At 30.7% G+C, this 19826-nt stretch overlaps 1 protein-coding gene across 3 annotated transcripts in view; it reads right to left on the reverse strand.

Annotated features, from left to right (window-relative positions):
* Positions 1-362: 362 nt before the first annotated feature.
* The window catches only part of LOC139515385 (dynamin-1-like protein), a 35130-nt gene continuing 15666 nt past the window's right edge, over positions 363-19826 (reverse strand). For 2 of the 3 annotated variants that reach the window (XM_071304964.1, XM_071304957.1), the window contains exons 4-16: positions 19075-19324; positions 18490-18638; positions 17858-17962; positions 16828-16941; positions 10255-10346; positions 9157-9277; positions 8724-8870; positions 7967-8059; positions 6873-7043; positions 5432-5605; positions 4720-4780; positions 3840-4051; positions 363-1789 (exon numbers count right to left, since the gene is read on the reverse strand). In XM_071304964.1, coding sequence (XP_071161065.1) covers positions 1733-1789; positions 3840-4051; positions 4720-4780; positions 5432-5605; positions 6873-7043; positions 7967-8059; positions 8724-8870; positions 9157-9277; positions 10255-10346; positions 16828-16941; positions 17858-17962; positions 18490-18638; positions 19075-19324 — 1746 coding nt within the window. In that variant the 3' untranslated portion in view covers positions 363-1732. The remainder of the gene's footprint in view (positions 1790-3839; positions 4052-4719; positions 4781-5431; positions 5606-6872; positions 7044-7966; positions 8060-8723; positions 8871-9156; positions 9278-10254; positions 10347-16827; positions 16942-17857; positions 17963-18489; positions 18639-19074; positions 19325-19826) is intronic. The other variant, XM_071304971.1, reaches the window with a different exon arrangement.

Raw genomic sequence — 19826 nt, forward strand, 5'->3', positions numbered from 1 at the left:
TATTCTACGACTTTAATGTAAAAAAAAAATGACACCTATTATGGACACAACTGTTATATGAATATCTAATGCATAAATATTTACTTACAATGTTTTTTTGGCATTTTATGAATGAAATGTCATAAAATATGATGATCATATTTATAGTTGTTAGTACTTTACAATACTACTTGTAATATCCAATAGTACTAACAAATATTTTATATTACTACTGAAACCTGAGTAGCCAAATTCAGTTACTTTTTCAAAACCTATATCACTATAATGATAGGCACCTGTGAGTTTTTGTCTAAATGAAGATTATTCTAAGTCTTGTAAACTACTAGCTATATCTAACATGTCGGAATAATTACAGACACAAATTTTAGGTTTTAGATCATACAAATACTATTGCTACATTTGTAGAGGTATATTCATTATTTATTATGTTTGTATTGTATTTAGTGATAAAACGTCATAAATTCATGTTACACAAATCAAGAATAATCTTCAAAACAATACAAAATAATTTTAAACTTATAGTACTGATTTTGCATATTACATACAGTACAATTTACATAGCAAATACGTAAAAAAAAAATCAATCATAATAATAGCACTTTAAATTTTACAGCACAAAAATTACTATCATAAATGGATTCATGTTCTTGTAGCACTTGGTCAATCCAATACACCACACATTTACACACTCAACTTTAACCAAATATGTTTTTATCATGGTATAAAAGATAAGTTTTAAAGTGATGTTATATTAAGGGCAATAAGCCAGAAGAAATTTTTTTTTATGTCCAAATGCTTGTTTTTCCAGATTTAAGCATATAGAAATTTGACAGGAAAACAGGAGTTATTTTAATTTTCACATACTTTGTATTAGGATGTTTTCATTGTTGAAATGTTTTGAGAAATTATAAGGATTTTCCACATTTTGCAAGAACACAGATTATAATGTATTAAATGAAATTATGAAAAGAAAAGTAGGGGTTACTGACCATATATTCTATTTATTTGAAAAAGCCAGATTATATGAGAATAAAAGATGGTCTATATGACATACAAATAAACTTTGTAAAAATACAATTACCTTAATGAATTATCTTCCTTGTTTTGTTCATACAAAAATCGAGCTTACCCTCACATCACACCACTCGTAAAAGATGAAAGATAATAATTTCTTAATGATAAAAATTAGTACCCACAACAATGTTAATCACAATTACAAAGTTTTGGGATAAACAAACGGAAACAATATGGGATTTGTAATGCAAACATTGGTTTGACATTGTTTGCAGGTTCATTGCATCAATTCCATGACACAATGTAATAACTTTAGTGTTATGCACTGGGTTGGACTCATCTTTGGTAATCATTTAGAATGGTTAGGTTCAATAAAATGGAGATAACAGTTTTTAATATTTACTGACATCAATATCAATCTATGATTAGAAGATTGCAAATAACAGATTACTAGCTTAATTCACATTTGAACATCAACCTCAAATCTATGATTCAATGCTTGTAAATATAAAAAAAAAAAAATCTTCAATACAGCTGTTCATTGGTATCATAAATATGTAAAATTAGTTCTTCCAGAAAATACAACATTCAGATACATTGACAACACTCTTCTCAGACTCCAACATAAACATATAACTGGACCCATATCTGTAATCATTGTAATTCTAGTTGCAAATTAATTTATAAAGTCCGGGGCTTAGTATATAATATTCATCATTCACCACAGATGAGTTTCTCTAATTTCTCCAATTATATGACTAGCTCTCTGTAATGCCTGAAAAAATAAAATATCATTCATACTTAAAAGTTTTCTAAATTCAGCAAACAACTTTTAATATAATACAAATAGTTTTAGTACTGTTCATGTCATTTCTCTATCCATAAGTACAATTTCATTGTATATTTATAATTTTTAAATAATTTTATACAATAAGACAGTTTTTTTCTTTTATCTATGAGAACTGGATATTCATTCCATTTTAATGTCTATGGATTGCACAGGGTATGTTTGTTCTACTGATAAATTTACCAATACAAAAATGGAACTGTATGCTATGCTATACTTAGCTTAAACATATTTTATTGTTCCAAAAAGAGACAAATGGATTAGACACAAGTTTTTCAATGCTATACTATAATGCCATACTTATACCCCTGCATCCCAAATTGACATTTGAATATGCAGGATACATGATATAAAAAAACCTTGATAATATACTTTAGTGTTTTAGTAATATATACAATATTAGGTCAATGTCAGGAAAATATAAACTTTTTTGTATGAGGCTGAGAAACTGGGGAACGGCAAGGTTTTACCAAGCCCTCCCCAGTTTTGCGGCGAGTACAAAAAAGTTTATACTTTTCCTGACATTGACCTAATATTGTATATATTACAAAACACTAAAGTATATTATTAACTTGCGCCGAGTATAAAAAAGTTTATATTTTTGATGATATTGACCTAATATTGTTTTTATACTACAAAAATTAATTCATTGATAGCTTTTTTAATTGGAACAGAAATGTCAAACTTATTTTCATCCTTTAATGGACCCCTGATTTTGGAGAAAGTGTTCCATCATGAAATTGACATTATACAAAATATAGCTAGGTTACTATATTTAGGAAATAAACAAAGGTAGTTGCAGTATAAACTGTTATATCAGCTGCATGTATATCTTACATACATGCATATAAATTTACAAATCAGGATTTTACAATATACTGAGTTTTAAATAGATATGATGAACCAAATTTAAAGAGTTGAACCGATCCAAAATTTTAAAAGTTTAATAGGGCATTAGGTAGCAATAAACAGTTAGGAAAAAATACTAAAGTTTGCCCTTATGAATTTTACCATCCCCTTTTCATTGCTTTCTTGCAATTTCAAGCTTACTGTTTGTGTCATATATGGGCATATGTATGTAATCAGAATCTTCTATTGATTCTATATCTAGTATATAAAATGGTAAAATATATTTTTTTTGTGGTGTATCCATGGCAACAATCTGCATTTATTTGTTATAAAATATTGCAAAAAGGGGGGAGGGGGAAAGATGTCACATATTTCCCCAAAATTTGGCTAAAAGTAAAATTTCAATCCCTTTTCTGAAAGTGTGTACATATATCATTCAGCTAATCCAATGAAAATCATGTGTTTTTCGTCTCATTTTTTTGTAAAATTGTGTTAAAAACTTCGTGTAGAAAAAGAGTTTGTAAACAGTACATTAATTTCTGAACCGATGGCCGGTCTAGCTATGAAAATACACATTGTCAAACAGAAAACAGCCCATAAAACATGTAAAAAATAATCTTGATGCACTTATAAACCATCTTTGAAGGCTAAGTTAGCACTCATCTGTCTAAAAATGAAATTTATTACACGATAACTTTCCTATTTGCAAAATCCACAGGGGCCAAAATGCGAAACTAAACTCCTAACTGTGTATTGCTACCTTACTCTAAAACTCTTTAAAAAGTACCAACTTCATATGGACTGGTATACTGGTATATTCTACCAACATGCACATCTACATGATGGGATCTATCAATCTACCATGCTGATATAAAATGTTGGAGTTGTGATGACAAGGTTGGTGCTGGACAAGTACAATTTCTAAGTTGAAAATTGGCATAATTCTAAATGATTCAATGGAACATTCTACCCACATGTACATAAACATATAAGGATATAACAATGTGCTAAAGGCCAATAACTTTAAATAAACTAGACAGAATTAAAAAATCATCCGAGTTTAAATTGACTCTTTCTAATAGATATACAAACAATGCATATATTTCCTCCTCAGTAATTGTAAATTTACCTGTGTCATTTCTTGTGCCTCTTTTCTCCTAGCAGCCATGTGTTCTGATTCCTCTAATAAATAATCTATTTCTTCTTTCTTGTATAATTGACTCACTAATTCACTTTGTAAATTGTCTTTCACATGGTTTACCAAGAAATGCATTATAGCTTTTGGTACATTATCTTGTATATTCTTTTTGACTATTAGGAAATAACTGTTTATTAATCTCTCTGAAACAATAACAATCAAATAGATAAGTATAATTTGTTATGTTAAAACTTGTGTAAGCTAGCACCATGATGGCACTCAAAGCAGTAAGTTTGGTTAGGATCATATTTGAATATATGGTCCATAAGAATGTGATATAGAACTATTTTTGTACAGCTTTTCTTATAAAGCATTAAAATTAACAACCCAAATAGGGTCAAGATTTTGATGAAGTTTGACAAAATAATCTAAATTTCAACTAAAATCAGGCCTAGGCATATAGAGAACTGGCTTCGTCAAACTAAATAATCAAGTCATTTATGTAAAATATTATCACAAATACTATGTTAAAAATCTTTTTTGTCAACACATGCACTGTATGTTTCTAGTTCAAAAAAATTAATTGATATTTCCTTGTTTTTGTTGATTTTTCATGGAAATCAAAATGTGTGTTATTTGTGACGTCATGAAAAGAATGCTAGTATGTTAATTTTCAACAAATAGACATATTTCATATTTATTCATTGTATTAGCTATGATTCATTGTGATACTAGTCAATTAATCCTTCATTTGAAATTTTTAACTAGTTAAAAATGCAATTTCAGGATCTTATAACACCTACTCATTTTGTTATTTAGTTCGGTCTCAAAATTTTTGGAACTTATCTTATATTCTTTTCAATAACCTTACCTATTACATCACAGTCTCTCTGTTCTCTTTGGGAAAGTTTTCTTGTATTTTGTTGACTTGGCTACAACAGAAAACATGATAAATGATTTGTGTCACATTCATTTTTATTTATTAACGACAGTATTGTTTTTTGTCATGGATGTAAACATTGTCATTTCTTAGGCACATAAATTTACTGCCAGATTAACAATTTTCACTTACAATTACACCATATACAAGTATCGTGGCTTTTGATTGGTTGGTGGCTGGTGTACTTTATTTTCTAGATAACAACAGATTTGAAAAGATTCCTTAAGGATGTTTGCTTGTTATGTTTTGGAATTTTTGTCAGATTTTCGGAATCCTCTGGTTTTATCCATTTGAATGCATTAAAAAATTTTGCCAATTGACCCCCAATTTTTTTTTCTAAATCTTTTACATGTATAATTATAAGCCATCTGTTAAAGTCTTATAAAATCCTTATTATTTTTTAATAGTTAATGTGCACTTAAACTTGTCAACGATAAAGCTATAAAAAGTCAAGAGAGAACATTTTCCTGCCCTAATTTCAATGGCTCATATCTCTAAAACAAGAACATTGACCTATGTTTTTTTCTCCTCTTTTGATTCCTTTAATAATCACCTATCAACATATACTTATGTTATTAAAAGCTTGTTATTTGAAACTGAGTAGCGAACATTCTTAAAGTAGATTTCAGATATGAAAGCTTACCACATTATCAAGTAAATTAATACCCTTCCTAGAATGTGCAGGTGAACCGACTAAACTACTGGAAGCACTTCCTGCTCTGGATCCCTGTTCTGAGGTACTATCAGCCTCAGATCTTCCACCGGACATTAAACTACCTAACTTCCATCCTTTGGTTGATACGGCTTCATGTGCACTCTGAAAAAGTTGGACCATTTTATTAAGAAAATATCATGATAATGTACCAATTCAACTGTCAACAGTATACATGCATCAGTTTGACAAATTTCTAGAAAACTGATAAGTAAAATATTTTTGAATCCTTAAAAAATTCTTTCACAGTAATACTTATTGGATAGAACAAATCAGTTATTTCAAAAAAAGTAAGAAAATCCATATTAAATGTAGTGTGCTGATATGCAAATCATTTTGGGCTGTGAAAAAAACACACCCCTGTTTTAGTTGCAAAGTGCCTTAACTCAAAAAGTTTTAATCTTATTTTCACCAAAAAGTATACAGATCATTTGACCATCATAAGAAACAACTATTTTAAGTTTCATGAAATTTGGATAAGTCGTTCTCAAGTTACAGTGCGACATGTTTACGCCGGACAGACAGACGGACGGACGGACACCGGACATTTGTATACCATAATACGTCCCGTCAAAATTTTGACGGGCGTATAAAAATTAGTACCCACAACAATGTTAATCACAATTAGAAATCTTTGGGATAAACAAACAAAACAATATGGGATTTGTTATGCAAATTCAGGTTGGACATTGATCGCAGGTTCATTGCATCAATTCCATGACACAATGAAATACAACTTAAGTGTTATGCACTGGGTTGGCCTCATCTTTGGTTATCATTTATAATGTTTAGGTTCAATAAAATGGAGATAACAGTTTTTAATATTTACTGACATCAATTGATATTGACTGTACATGAATTTTTTTTTATATCTAAAATTCTTATCATTTTATCTCAGTCCAAACATAATTTTTATAAAAAAAAAAGAGTTATGACCCAGTTGCTTTTGTTTCAGATAGACAAAAAGATTGATAGAATTTCATTTTGAATAAATAGAAATAAATAAAATGTATACCTCTGTTAAATAACTGTAATGCTTTTCATGGTATCATTTTTAGCCAATAAGTGTAGTTTTCTGTTATACTACATATGTCCAATAATTTTGAGATGTCCTTTACATATATCATCATTTTCTTTGAATCTAAGTCTTTAAAAATCCTTCTGTTATAAATCAGCAATTATCATTGTTTTAAATTTCTTGAAATTACTGTGCCCTATAGAGCATCTTTAATTGTCTAGAAATGTGTTTGTATATGTAGACTGTTTCAACTCACATGCCATGATGGCTGCAACTGATCTGCATAATCAAATGTCCATCTAATAAGTTACCTTCTATACATGTATTACCTCAGGTCACATTATTTTTACTCACCTGCTTTGGTCTAGACTCTTGTACTTTTTGTTGTTCGATAGATCTGTGATGGTCAAAGGAATGACCTAAACTATGACCTTCTGACAAAGCTTTGTGTATTAAGTGTGCTTCTGTGAAGTCTGGATGTTTGGTATTTATATATGCTAACTCAATGGACATCAAATTTTCTACCTGGTAAATGGAAATAAACATTTAAAAAGTTGTTACTATTTTCTTAATATTTTTCAAAAACAGTTTCCATAATAGGTGTGTCGATATAATGTAAACTTTTCATTTCCTTTTTTTTTTTGCATGATTAATCTTTCAATTTCACTGTAATATTTACTCACTAAAGCATCTAATTATAAATATGTTGTAGAATAGATGAATATTTGACATCAATCTGCTAACCTATCAAACATATTGAGACTATGTAGATGTATATAAATATGATCCTGCTCTGTACTTTACTGACATGCTAAACTGAATCTTAAATGTGTTGACCATCACCAAGAAGATATTTCATCTCATCCTAATATTCTAAATCTAGCCTTTGATCTTTCTTGTGCAGAAGCATCAAGTATCAATTTTAAAGACTTTGGCAGAAGCTGTTAAGGGACAAAAGCCATAATTTCCTGTATTCTAGATGAACATTCTATCAGAAGATCACTTAGGTGGCTTATAAGGAATATGATGAATTTCTTGCAATATAAAACATTGTACTTATCAAAATAGCTAAAGGGAACAACAAAATAACCCATTATTAGACCATACAGTATATTAGACATGATTAACCGGCAGCCAGAAAACAAACAAATTAAAACCTATGTTAGACTTAGTCACCAGGGTATGAATGAGGGGTTTGTCTACTATTTTTAGAAGCTGACATGCAAATATATTGATGCAGCTTCATATTACAAAATGTTGAAGTTCTATCATAAGAGAAACATTATTCCATAAACAGACAATACAAACCTTAATATTTGAGTTCAAATTTTAAGTTTGAAATAAGAGCATGACTGAGATGGAGTGTTGCTTTATATCCCAACAGCATACCAATTGTCAAAGGAATGTCAATGGTACTTTTTGTTTTTGTTCGACTTTGTAAATCTTACCATTGTGTTAGTTGGAGGTAATCTTCTTCGTAACAAATTTGTGACTACATCAACAATTTTCTCATGTAACTTTGGAAATCGGAGCATCTCTTGCTGTAAAAAATATATATACAAAATTTCAATTAATTATCTAGGATAATAAGTATTGAGTAAAAGTCTAGAACTTACTTTCAGTCAAATTTTGCTTTGTAAAATAACATAATGCCAAGTAAATAGCCAGCCATCTTTCAAAAAGTTCTGGACATCATGACTAGAGATTGAAATACTGTAAATTTAGAAATTATTGCGATGTTTTTATTATTGCAATAATGCAACAGGGTTATAATCGATATAATTAAAACTCACATTTGACTTTTTTGAATGAATCAAATAGGATTTTTTTTTGAAAATCGCAAAAATAAAAATCACCCTTATGCTGTAAAGATTGTTTCATTTTATAGTAACTGCATTTACTGAAACATAATACATTTGTACATATTCAAATCATCAATTTAAATTAGCTTTGAAAATAAGGGTTAACTCTTTGCAGTCAGAGATTGATTTAAATATTTGCAGTTTAGCCAGAAAAAAACAACCAACAAATCATTTAGATTAAATTACATGTATATTTTATAAAAAAGATAAAACGAAAAAGAATGGATGTGTGGTGTATTTATCTAAGGCACAAAAAATTGTAAATTACTTTGTAAATACACTGAAAACTATTTGCTATTTGAAACATCAATATTAGAATATCTTTTTTATAAAAGATCTATACCTGTGTTCCACAATGTTGAATAATTCTCTGCATTTCTTCATGAACTAATTCTATACAACGTAAACTTGGCTCTTCTAATCGTTTCATTTGTCGCTTTACTAATAATTCAAACGATATTTCAGGCACAAACAATGCAGGTCGTGGTCCCTATTAAACATCATATAATTCTGAATCCATTGTAAGTAATAAACTATGTGATAAACAAATAAGTGCCTACTAAATATTGTGACAGAAAATTACTGTAAAAAAAAAAACAACGTTTTGTTTATCTTCCATTTACTTGTAGTTTTTAAAAGCAAATCATAGTCCTACTGCATTAACAGAAAAACATACTTGAATTATTATTTAAATAGACATATCAGGGTATTTAAAATTTCAAAGTTGTCTTAATCAGTCTTAGATAACATAGCCTTTATAACTATGTTTTACTTACTGTTGCATTCCTTATAGCTGTTAGAATATCAAAAGTTGTGAGGCCCCCTACGGGATCTACTGATTCTAATGTTCTACCAAAAGTTTCATGAAAGATGTAACAGATCCTTGCTCCTCCACATCTGAAAATAACCAAAACAAGATCAAATATTTTATTTCCCTTCTAAAACTCAAACAATGGAAAATTAGACTAAAACCTATATGGTTATGAACTATCAGATATGCATTTGTTTCATTGTGTTTTTGACCATTCCAAGACCACTGGTGTTCATTTTTTTTTTATATATTGAGATCTATTGAATAAATTCATTACCATCTTTGAAAATCAGGAAAACTTAATGCAAGTTTGGTTCATCCTTTCAACAAAAACATAAAACGATACTGATTATTGACTGATGTTTGTTTGCTGGATAACTGTAAGAAAACACAGATATCTAATAACTAATCTATATCTAAGCATAACTATTAGAATACTGTAAGTCCAAATATAGAACTGGCCACATTTTTATTTGTTATAATTTTCAAAACTTCAGAATCTTAAATATCAACTGAAGAAGGCAAATCAAGTTAAGAGGTTCAATTCAGTTTCTCATTGTATAGTCATTTTTGTAATATTGAGAGATGTTTTAAATTGAGATGAGAACTTTGAAAAATCAAAACATAAAACATAGCATGCCATGTTTGTTTTCTGGAAACCTTGTATAAAATATTTTATTTTTGTAATTTGCTTACATCTTTATAATTTACTAAAACTGGTATATTTGTCAGTAAAACAACCAAAATGGTTTATGCTTTGATAAAAATAAATATTTGAATAATTGAAAACAACAAAATATTTAGATGGATGATTTAGTGCAATGTCTTATTTTACATTTTTTAAATCCTGTAATAAGATTTTTTTAATAAGGCCTTACCATAAAAAAATTAGAAACAATGTTTTTGTCTGGATTATTATTATTTTTTCTAATATATAAATGTTCCTTATCATGTCAACAGTTTACTTCTCTGAAAATTTGTCAACTCATCTTAAAAAGCATCAATGATTACAACAGACACAATTAATATACAGATCCAGCTCTTGTGTTGACAGATCACTTACAATTCTGTGGTTTCAATATTTTTAGCAGTTCCCTCTATGGTATTACAGTAAGCTGCTGCAAATCTGGTGATAATCTGTAGTAATAACTGACTCTGAAAAATATCAACTTACAATTATTTTTCCCCTTATTTTTTTACATGTTCATTTGAAATATAAATCATAAATTGAAATGATCAATATTACCCGACTTTCACTGATATTTAGTCTAAAAACTGGCAGCTGTTCATAGTTGGTCATCCTACATTTAAATTACTTTCTGTATAATCTATAAAAACTTGTCATATATTTACTATATTCCATGCTTTTTTTCATTCAAATACTTTTGTGTACAACACCATAGCACTTAAAGATATTAATTAAACTCTTCCTTTACAAAACTTTGGCAATTATGTATATAATTATAGTTTATAGCTGTTATTACCCCCTGGTGCCCCTTTCAAAGAATTTCATCCGCGTGGTTATTCCAGCCTCACTTTGGTTCATTGTACATGACGTCTCAGATTTCAAAACCTCTTTGTTTCTTATATGTGCAGAGCATAGTTCTCGTTTGAAAATTTATATTGAGAATTTCATCAACTGTATTTATTCAACTTAAATTTGGATTTGACGTTTATAACGTAATTGCAGTTTATTTAGACATACACGTAACGAAGTATGTGCTTGCAAGTCTAGAAAGAAACTTTTGTATATTTGGATTTATCATGGCCTCCAGACGTGCAAGGACCAGAAGCCATATTGACAATTCTAATCCCGCCAATTGGACAAGTTCACAATTAAAGGATGCGTTAAAGGAATTGGGCATTAACATTTCGATTCAATTGAGTAATAGTGCGCTCAGAAAATTGTATTTAGACAATGTAGACAATAGGAGAAACGTGCAAAATGTCGTCCAAAATAGTGCCAACTCGTCGGACAATCCAACTATTTTCGTTGCAAATAATAGTTCTGTAAACAATTCAACTGACGGAAATATTACAACAAACGATGATTCTAATCGTGTTTTAGAAGACAGTGTTAATTCGACAAATTCAAATTTTGCTTCAAATTCATCGCCGCGGATTAATCTGGACATAAGTACTCCGACGTCTGCGCATGTGCAAGAGACAGCTTCCGCCCAAGTGAACAACATGTTGTTGATAAACACAATAGAACTTTGTCAACAAACTTTGAAACAAGTTAATAGTAGACAGAGTATGCTGCAAGAGACAATGCCATCTTTCAATTTACAGTCCGCTATGGCGGCATCCTTCATGCCTCATTCCACATCAACCCAAATGACCGAACCGGCCCTGTCAACAAACCGTTTCACCCAAATTGGCCAAAACGACTCGTACAGAATGCCAGTATATTCGGTTAAATCGTTTGGTGTGCCGGCTTCATCAATCAGCGACACAGACATGATTTCACCGGAAATCAGGCAGAATATCATTACAGGTAAAGACGTGAACTTAAACTCATTATTGATTCCTAATTATGAAATTCCCATTAAGAAGAAAACATCCGAAAATGATGACCGTTTGATGAGGAACTTGTCTCTGGATGAATTCATTATTGCTTTTGGTCGTTTCAAAAGGATCATGTGCTCGGCCTTCCCATCTAGGGGAGAGGAATTGGAACTTTATCTGGCCCACATTGTTGAAACAGCCAACATTTGGCCATACAAATTTTTCGAGTATCACAGAATGTTTTCGGCTAAATGTGCAACTATGCTTCTTCAGCATAATCTCAAAATTGATTGGTCGAAGGGTGACTTTGAATTACGTCAAAAAATTTGTGCTGGTTCCAAAGTAAATTCCTGTTCTTTCTGCAGTTCGACTCTCCATACTTCAGCTATGTGTCAAATGAAAACCTCAAATCAACATGCTGTGTCCACTGCCAACTCGTCCAAAGGGTCAGATTCTCTTGGCCGAGATGTTGTATGGCACGAAGGTCAACAACTATGTAACAACTTTAATTGGGCACGTGGTTGCCAAAAACCATACTGCAAATATCTTCATGTGTGTAAATTGTGCAAGGCAAAAAGTCATGGGAAATTCAATTGCATTAAAGCTCAAGACTCAACAAAACAGGGCCAACCAAGTCAAAGACCAGCACCAGTCAAAAAACAATGACTTCCCGGTACTAGGAAAGACTTGGAACAATTATTGGGTCACCTAAATTTTGCCAGTCGTGTTATATTACCAGGCCGTGCATTCGTAACTTACTTATATAAACTCATGTCAACAGTTAAAGAAAGTTATCATTATGTACATCTTAACAAGGAATGCAAAGCAGATCTACAGATGTGGTTAGAATTCTTATCAAATTGGAATGGTATAAATTTATTTTATGACAATCAACTGACTACAGCGTCTAGTATTTCATTATATACTGATGCTTCATCTACTCTTGGTTTTGGTGGTTTTTTCAAAAACAAATGGTTTTATGATAAATGGCCAAAAGAACTGCCAAGTATTAAAGACTATTCAGAATCAATGGCTTTTTTAGAACTATACCCTATAGTGGTTGCAGCTATTTTATGGGGTAAACAGTGGTGCGGAAAAAAGATCCTGTTTTATTGTGACAATGCTGCTACAGTTCATATCATTAAAAAAGGTCGCTCTAAAGAACCATGCATAATGAAACTTATGAGACGTTTAACAATGTGTGCTGTTTATAACAATTTTGCCGTTTTTAGTGAACATGTACCTGGTGCGAGTAACACTATAGCAGATGCTTTATCTCGTTTTCAGGTACACAAATTCCGGGAATTGGCCCCAGAAGCCGAGATGAATCCAACACCTTGTCCGCCACTGTCCGAAATCCTTTGGACTGCACAATAGACAGTTTGTGGAAATATTCACTCTCCAATAACACAACTAGTGTATATAGGACAGGAATCGAACTTTATAATAGATTTCTTTTGTTAGATGGATTGACTTGGAATAAAGACAGTCTCCCACCTGTGTCTGAAACCTTGCTTATGCGCTTCGTAGCATATTGTGCTGAACACAAACAATTATGTCATTCTACAATTAAGTTATATTTATGTGGCATAAGGTTTCATTTTTTAAAGTATGGAGGTTTTAATCCATTAATAAGTTTCGGAAAGCCTCTTGAGTGTCTTAAAACAATTTTAATTGGTTTAAAGAAAAAACAAGGGTCTACTGTCAAACGAAAACGTTTACCTATTACTATGTCTATTTTGTCAAAAATGTGTAAATTACTACATACATGTATTTTTGGTAATTTTAATAGTATTATGTTAGAGGCTGCCTGTACAACAGCCTTTTTTGGTTTTTTAAGATGTGGTGAATTCACTGTAATGAATCAGTTTGATCCTGAATGTAACTTATGTTGCAGTGATTTGCAAATCACTGCTGACTGTATTTTTGTAACTCTTAAAAAGTCTAAAACTGATCCTTTCAGACAAGGAATTACTATTCCACTTTACAAAACAGGTTGTTCAATTTGTCCTGTTTTATCGATATTGAAATACAATCAGTTGAGGCAGTCTGTGTACTCCTCTATTACAGAGGCTTTTTTCATCTCCGAAGATATGAAACCTTTAAACAGAAAATTTTTCATTTCACATGTCAAAATGTTACTAGACAAATTAGGCTTATCTTGTGATTCCTACAATGGACACTCCTTTAGAATTGGTGCAGCTACATCTGCTCAAGAAGCCCGTCTTGAAGATCATTTAATTCAAACACTTGGTAGATGGTCATCTAATTGTTATACAAGATATATTCATACTTCTCCCAATGTTCTTAAGAATGCTCAAAAACAATTAGCTGAGACCGACAGAAGTTAGAATAAATTGTACTGGCAACAAAGGTTCCCCATTCCACTTGGGGGCTACAGCTGCTTCACACCTGTATTTGGCCAATTCGATACAATTTCTACACATTAGCCTTTGTATCTCATCCCCCAAGTTTTAAATTTTATATCTATATGAAAAGGGGGATAACTCAATTTTAATTTCAAAAGTGTCAAACAGCTGTTAGTCCCCAGTTTTTCCAAGTTGTAATTTGTTATGTAAATATGTATATATGTTGTGAAATTACACATGTTTAGAAGTAATAAAATATTTCTTTTATCCTATTGTTTGTTAACATAGATAGATTCAAAGAATGATAGAAGTGCTGGTATAAATCCGTGAGACAGCAAAACAATAGATTCTTGGTTAAAAAATACATATATCTTAGAAGCAGCATCAGGTCAACTGGCAATAGTATTTTAGTACGACAGTAGAGGACTTATATTTGGTATATATTTGCTCAAGTCATTTTGTAGTTTGGTATATAAGTCTTGCAATATAGTAACAGGTTGGTAAAGGTCATGATTGGTTTTCTTATACTTGTATCCAGTTCCATTTGTGGTATATGCCATGAGACATTTACTAGGCTGTTCGTACATGTAGATATCATGAGAAATATTGGTTTCATTACATTAGGAAATAACAGGTCTATAAATGGCAATTATGTATATAATTATAGTTTATAGCTGTTATTACCCCCTGGTGCCCCTTTCAAAGAATTTCATCCGCGTGGTTATTCCAGCCTCACTTTGGTTCATTGTACATGACGTCTCAGATTTCAAAACCTCTTTGTTTCTTTCATGTGCAGAGCATAGTTCTCGTTTGAAAATTTATATTGAGAATTTCATCACCCACCGCCATCCCCTACAATCGCCTTTGTTGTCAGTGCCTCTGGGGACTATTCATTTTGATAGAAACTATTAGTTAATTTTTATAGCAAACTTAACACTATATTTTTCTTATTATTTTGTAACAGCATTTTATGTTGTTTATTACTTATTTTATGTTTATTTTTGTTTTATTATCCATGTTTCTGTTGTTTATTTTATAGCCATGCTGACGTATGGGCTTTTTATGCTTTATTGTCTACGCTTGCCTTTTTGTATAAAATTATGTTTTTACCATCCATGCTGACGTATGGAATACACTTTTTCAATCCATGCTAACGTATGGTTTCAACCTGCTTCACTATCCATGCTGACGTATGGATCTCTTATATTTCACTATCTATGCTGACGTATGGATTTCTTATATTTTACTATCTATACTGACGTATGGATCTCTTATATTTTACTATCTATGCTGACGTATAGATCTCTTTTATTTTACTATCTATGCTGACGTATGGATCTCTTATATTTTACTATCTATGCTGACGTATAGATCTCTTTTATTTTACTATCTATGCTGACGTATAGATCTCTTATATTTTACTTTCCATGCTGACGTATGGATTCTTTTTGCCTTTTACTATCCATGCTGACGTATGGATTCTTTTTGCATTGTACTATCCATGCTGACGTATGGGTTACTTTAGTTTATTTTCATGCTGAAGATGTCTCTATTTTGTTTAAATTATATTCATACTGACGTGTGAACTAACTTAGTATTTTATTATCCATACTGACGTATGGTAATTTTACGTCTAAATACTTTCCATGTTTACGTATGGAATTTCTTGTTGCTTATTATCAATGCCAAAATATGGTTTACTTGCTCTTACTTTCCATACTTACGTATGGAATTTCTTTTGTTTTTACTATTTATACATATGCTTATGTATAATTTTTACTATTCTAGTTTATGAAATTTTGTTTGCCTTTACTGATGTTATTTTGATATATATTTTAAATTATTCTTACTAAATCACATGTTTGTTCAGTTATATAATACTTTGGTAGGCCAATTCGATACAATTTCTACACATTAGCCTTTGTATCTCATCCCCCAAGTTTTAAATTTTATATCTATATGAAAAGGGGGATAACTCAATTTTAATTTCAAAAGTGTCAAACAGCTGTTAGTCCCCAGTTTTTCCAAGTTGTAATTTGTTATGTAAATATGTATATATGTTGTGAAATTACACATGTTTAGAAGTAATAAAATATTTCTTTTATCCTATTGTTTGTTAACATAGATAGATTCAAAGAATGATAGAAGTGCTGGTATAAATCCGTGAGACAGCAAAACAATAGATTCTTGGTTAAAAAATACATATATCTTAGAAGCAGCATCAGGTCAACTGGCAATAGTATTTTAGTACGACAGTAGAGGACTTATATTTGGTATATATTTGCTCAAGTCATTTTGTAGTTTGGTATATAAGTCTTGCAATATAGTAACAGGTTGGTAAAGGTCATGATTGGTTTTCTTATACTTGTATCCAGTTCCATTTGTGGTATATGCCATGAGACATTTACTAGGCTGTTCGTACATGTAGATATCATGAGAAATATTGGTTTCATTACATTAGGAAATAACAGGTCTATAAATGAATTTTTAATTTCAAATCCTCACATCAGATTTATTAATGTATGCTATAAATGTACAACACATGACCTGTTGAACTTTGACAGGTTACTATTCTTCAGAGAGATTCTCAAGTTTTTTAAATATACTGTCAAGACTCACATTAATAACTGAACAGATGACACCTATATTGACAGTGTTGATAGATATTTTGTTGTTCAAAATCTGATTTCCATGTGCACACTTAACAATTCTTTATAATCTTTATGAATACTAAGTTCTTACATTACAGGAAGACTTACTTTATCATCAACGGGTACACCAAATGAATTAAGTAGTGACTGGAACTGGGCAATCATCACATTAACTCTGGTCTTCAATTCAGGTAAACAGTCCCTAATGTGATGCATCAATAACTGTAATAAAAGGAAATAAATTAAATGTTTTGGTCAAGATTAATAACATTGAGCTGTACATGCTGTAATATACATATTCATCAATATTTTACTCTAGTTTTCAAAATAAACATTGTATTAATCCTGTTTCAGGAACAGCAAAATGATAATAAGAATATGCAATATTTTTATGTGTAATAACATTTTAGCAAAACTTAAAAAAACAATGACAAGATAAGGCTATTCCAAAGTCACTCTTTGGTTCAATTCTAAATTTATCTCACACCTTTCAATTCTGAAAAGGTAGTTAGAAATACCAACATGCATATTTGATATTTGAGCGCTTTCCCGGATAAAACGTGTATTTAAAGGAATAGTCTTTCAAATTTGTCTACATCGGCAAAAAACTATTTTAGGAACGCAAAGGTTTTACTTTCATATTAAATACTAGGTACATGTTTGTACATTTTCCCTAAGAATATAATTGTTCAATCATATGGTAATATACAGTCAATAAAATAAAATTGAGAAAGGAAATGGGGAATGTTTCAAAGCGACAACAACCCGATCATAGAGCGACAACAGCCAAAAGCCACCAATGGTCTTCAATGTAGTGAGAATTCCCGCAAATTGCGGCGGGGTTAAACATGTTTATGAGATCTCAACCCTCCCCTATACCTCTAGCCAATGTAGAAAAGTAAACGCATAATAATACGCACATTAAAATTCAATTCAAGAGAAGTCAGAGTCCGATGTCAAAAGATGTAACAAAAGAAAATAAATAAAATGACAATAAGCTACAAGCAGTTAACTGACATGCCAGCTCCAGTCAAGCTTGTATTAAGCTATCAATTTTAGGAAGTATCAAGAAACAAGGTGAACATTAAGACAAGTTTGACTGTAGTGAATATCATTATTTACAAACTGTTATACATACCCGGTTAAGAGTCTTGGCTAAGAATAATGTACCATTTCTATTTGCTATTGATGGGTATTTTCTTTGCAGAAATGATGCCTCATCTGTCATAGCATCTTTCATGTCCTAAAACAACAGATCATCACAAATGTTTTACCTTAAAGTTTACACATATTTTATTGTTCAAAACGACAAATGGATTTGATGCAAATTTTACAACTTTGTAACTTCTTCTTCCTTTTATTATTTCCCAACAATTTGTTTGACATGTTCATTGTAAATATAAGTTGTAATGATTATATATTTTACTAACATTAGTAATTACCCGACAATTAGACAAGTTTTAAATAAGATGGGAGATAACTATTAATAGTATGGGAGACAACTCTATTTAATGAAAAACGCCTCAAAAACATTCAAGCAAATTATATCACTACAACTAGAAGTTACTTCAAATTTCTATAATTATCAGACAAGAAATTCCAAATTTGATTTCTAAAATGCAAAGCTAATAATTAATGGTTTTTATTTTTATTTCACATTTAATATTTATTAATTTTCATCACAGCTCTGCATAGTTATTTGGGGTAATTTTTCAAGATAATTTATTAAAGATATGAATGATTAGAAACTATATAAATTGCACATTTTACCTTTCTATGGTTAATATCAGCTTGACTTCTGTTGACAACACCAATAATACCAAGTTTAACAGGAATGACACGACCACATAAAGCTTCCATTGCATCTGTTCCATGATCCATTAAATCTAATTTGGTTATTACTGCCAAAGTTCTGCGACCTTCAAAATACAATCACGTTAAATGAATTGTTTTAAGACATTGAAACAGTGAGTTCAAATACTTTATGGTTTAAAAAATTATGCCCAACATTAGAATAAATTCTTGAAAAATTCTCATAACACTAAACATGGCCCTACAGGTTTTTATGTTTTTCTAATAGAGTTTCAAGAGTTGAGACAGTTAAGCTTTGATGTTTTGATACATTTTGTAGTTCAAACAAAGTTTGTAATGTGCATTCAATTGAAATTTATTTTCCAAAAGCAATTAATTAACTGACTAGCAAAAACTTCATATTGATGGTGTCTTGTTCTAAGAATATTAATCTTACTTTTTCATTTGAAAAACAGTTAATCCTTTAACCTTAGTGTGTCTAAGGTTACTGTCAGTATTTAAGGTTGAGGAATGGGTATGAAGAGAAACACTTTTTTCCCTTACCATCAGGATCTATATCTTTTGCAAGTTTTAATGACTCTGAAGTGGCCATATCTGTATTAGCTGCTGTCACTGCTAGTATAATAGAGTTTGGATTGGTGATGTATTTATGACTCAGCTCTATAATCTGGTCCTCAATATCCTCTGGCTGGTCTCCAACAGGAACCTTAGTCAATCCTGGGAGGTCAACTAATGTCAAATTTACAACCTTTGGTGAAAATATCTTTAAACTTATAGGCTCTGGACAAACTCCCTGTAAATATAAAGAAATACTTTATTTTTACATTTAATCTGCTGTAACCTGTCTTAAAACTAAGCTACTAAAAGAGCAAAGTCAATTCGGTAGTGCTACAATCACACCACACTTGAAAAACATAAATTTCAGATTTATATCTTACAAATATTAGCCTACTTTGTTGTCTGAAAATCTCAATTTTCTTCTTCCTTCATATTTTGTTTTTTTTTATTAATCTTTACTTATCATATTAATTATATAAATTTCAATTTTTGCAGGACAAGAGTGCAATTTTCTATATATAATATGTATTCCCAAAGAGCGTTAGTCCTTTCAAAATAATAGATCAGCACTTATATTCTCACTTCTGATAGACATTGCTATTATATACCTTTGATGAAAACTTCAACAGAACTTTCAAGATTTATATGCACACATCCACTTACAATGCAATTTTCCATAGAATATATAAAGTTTAAAGGGACACAACTCCTTTATAACTAATCTATCCAAACTAATT

Source organism: Mytilus edulis, chromosome 1, assembly GCF_963676685.1.
Source record: "Mytilus edulis chromosome 1, xbMytEdul2.2, whole genome shotgun sequence".
Classification (NCBI taxonomy): domain Eukaryota; kingdom Metazoa; phylum Mollusca; class Bivalvia; order Mytilida; family Mytilidae; genus Mytilus; species Mytilus edulis.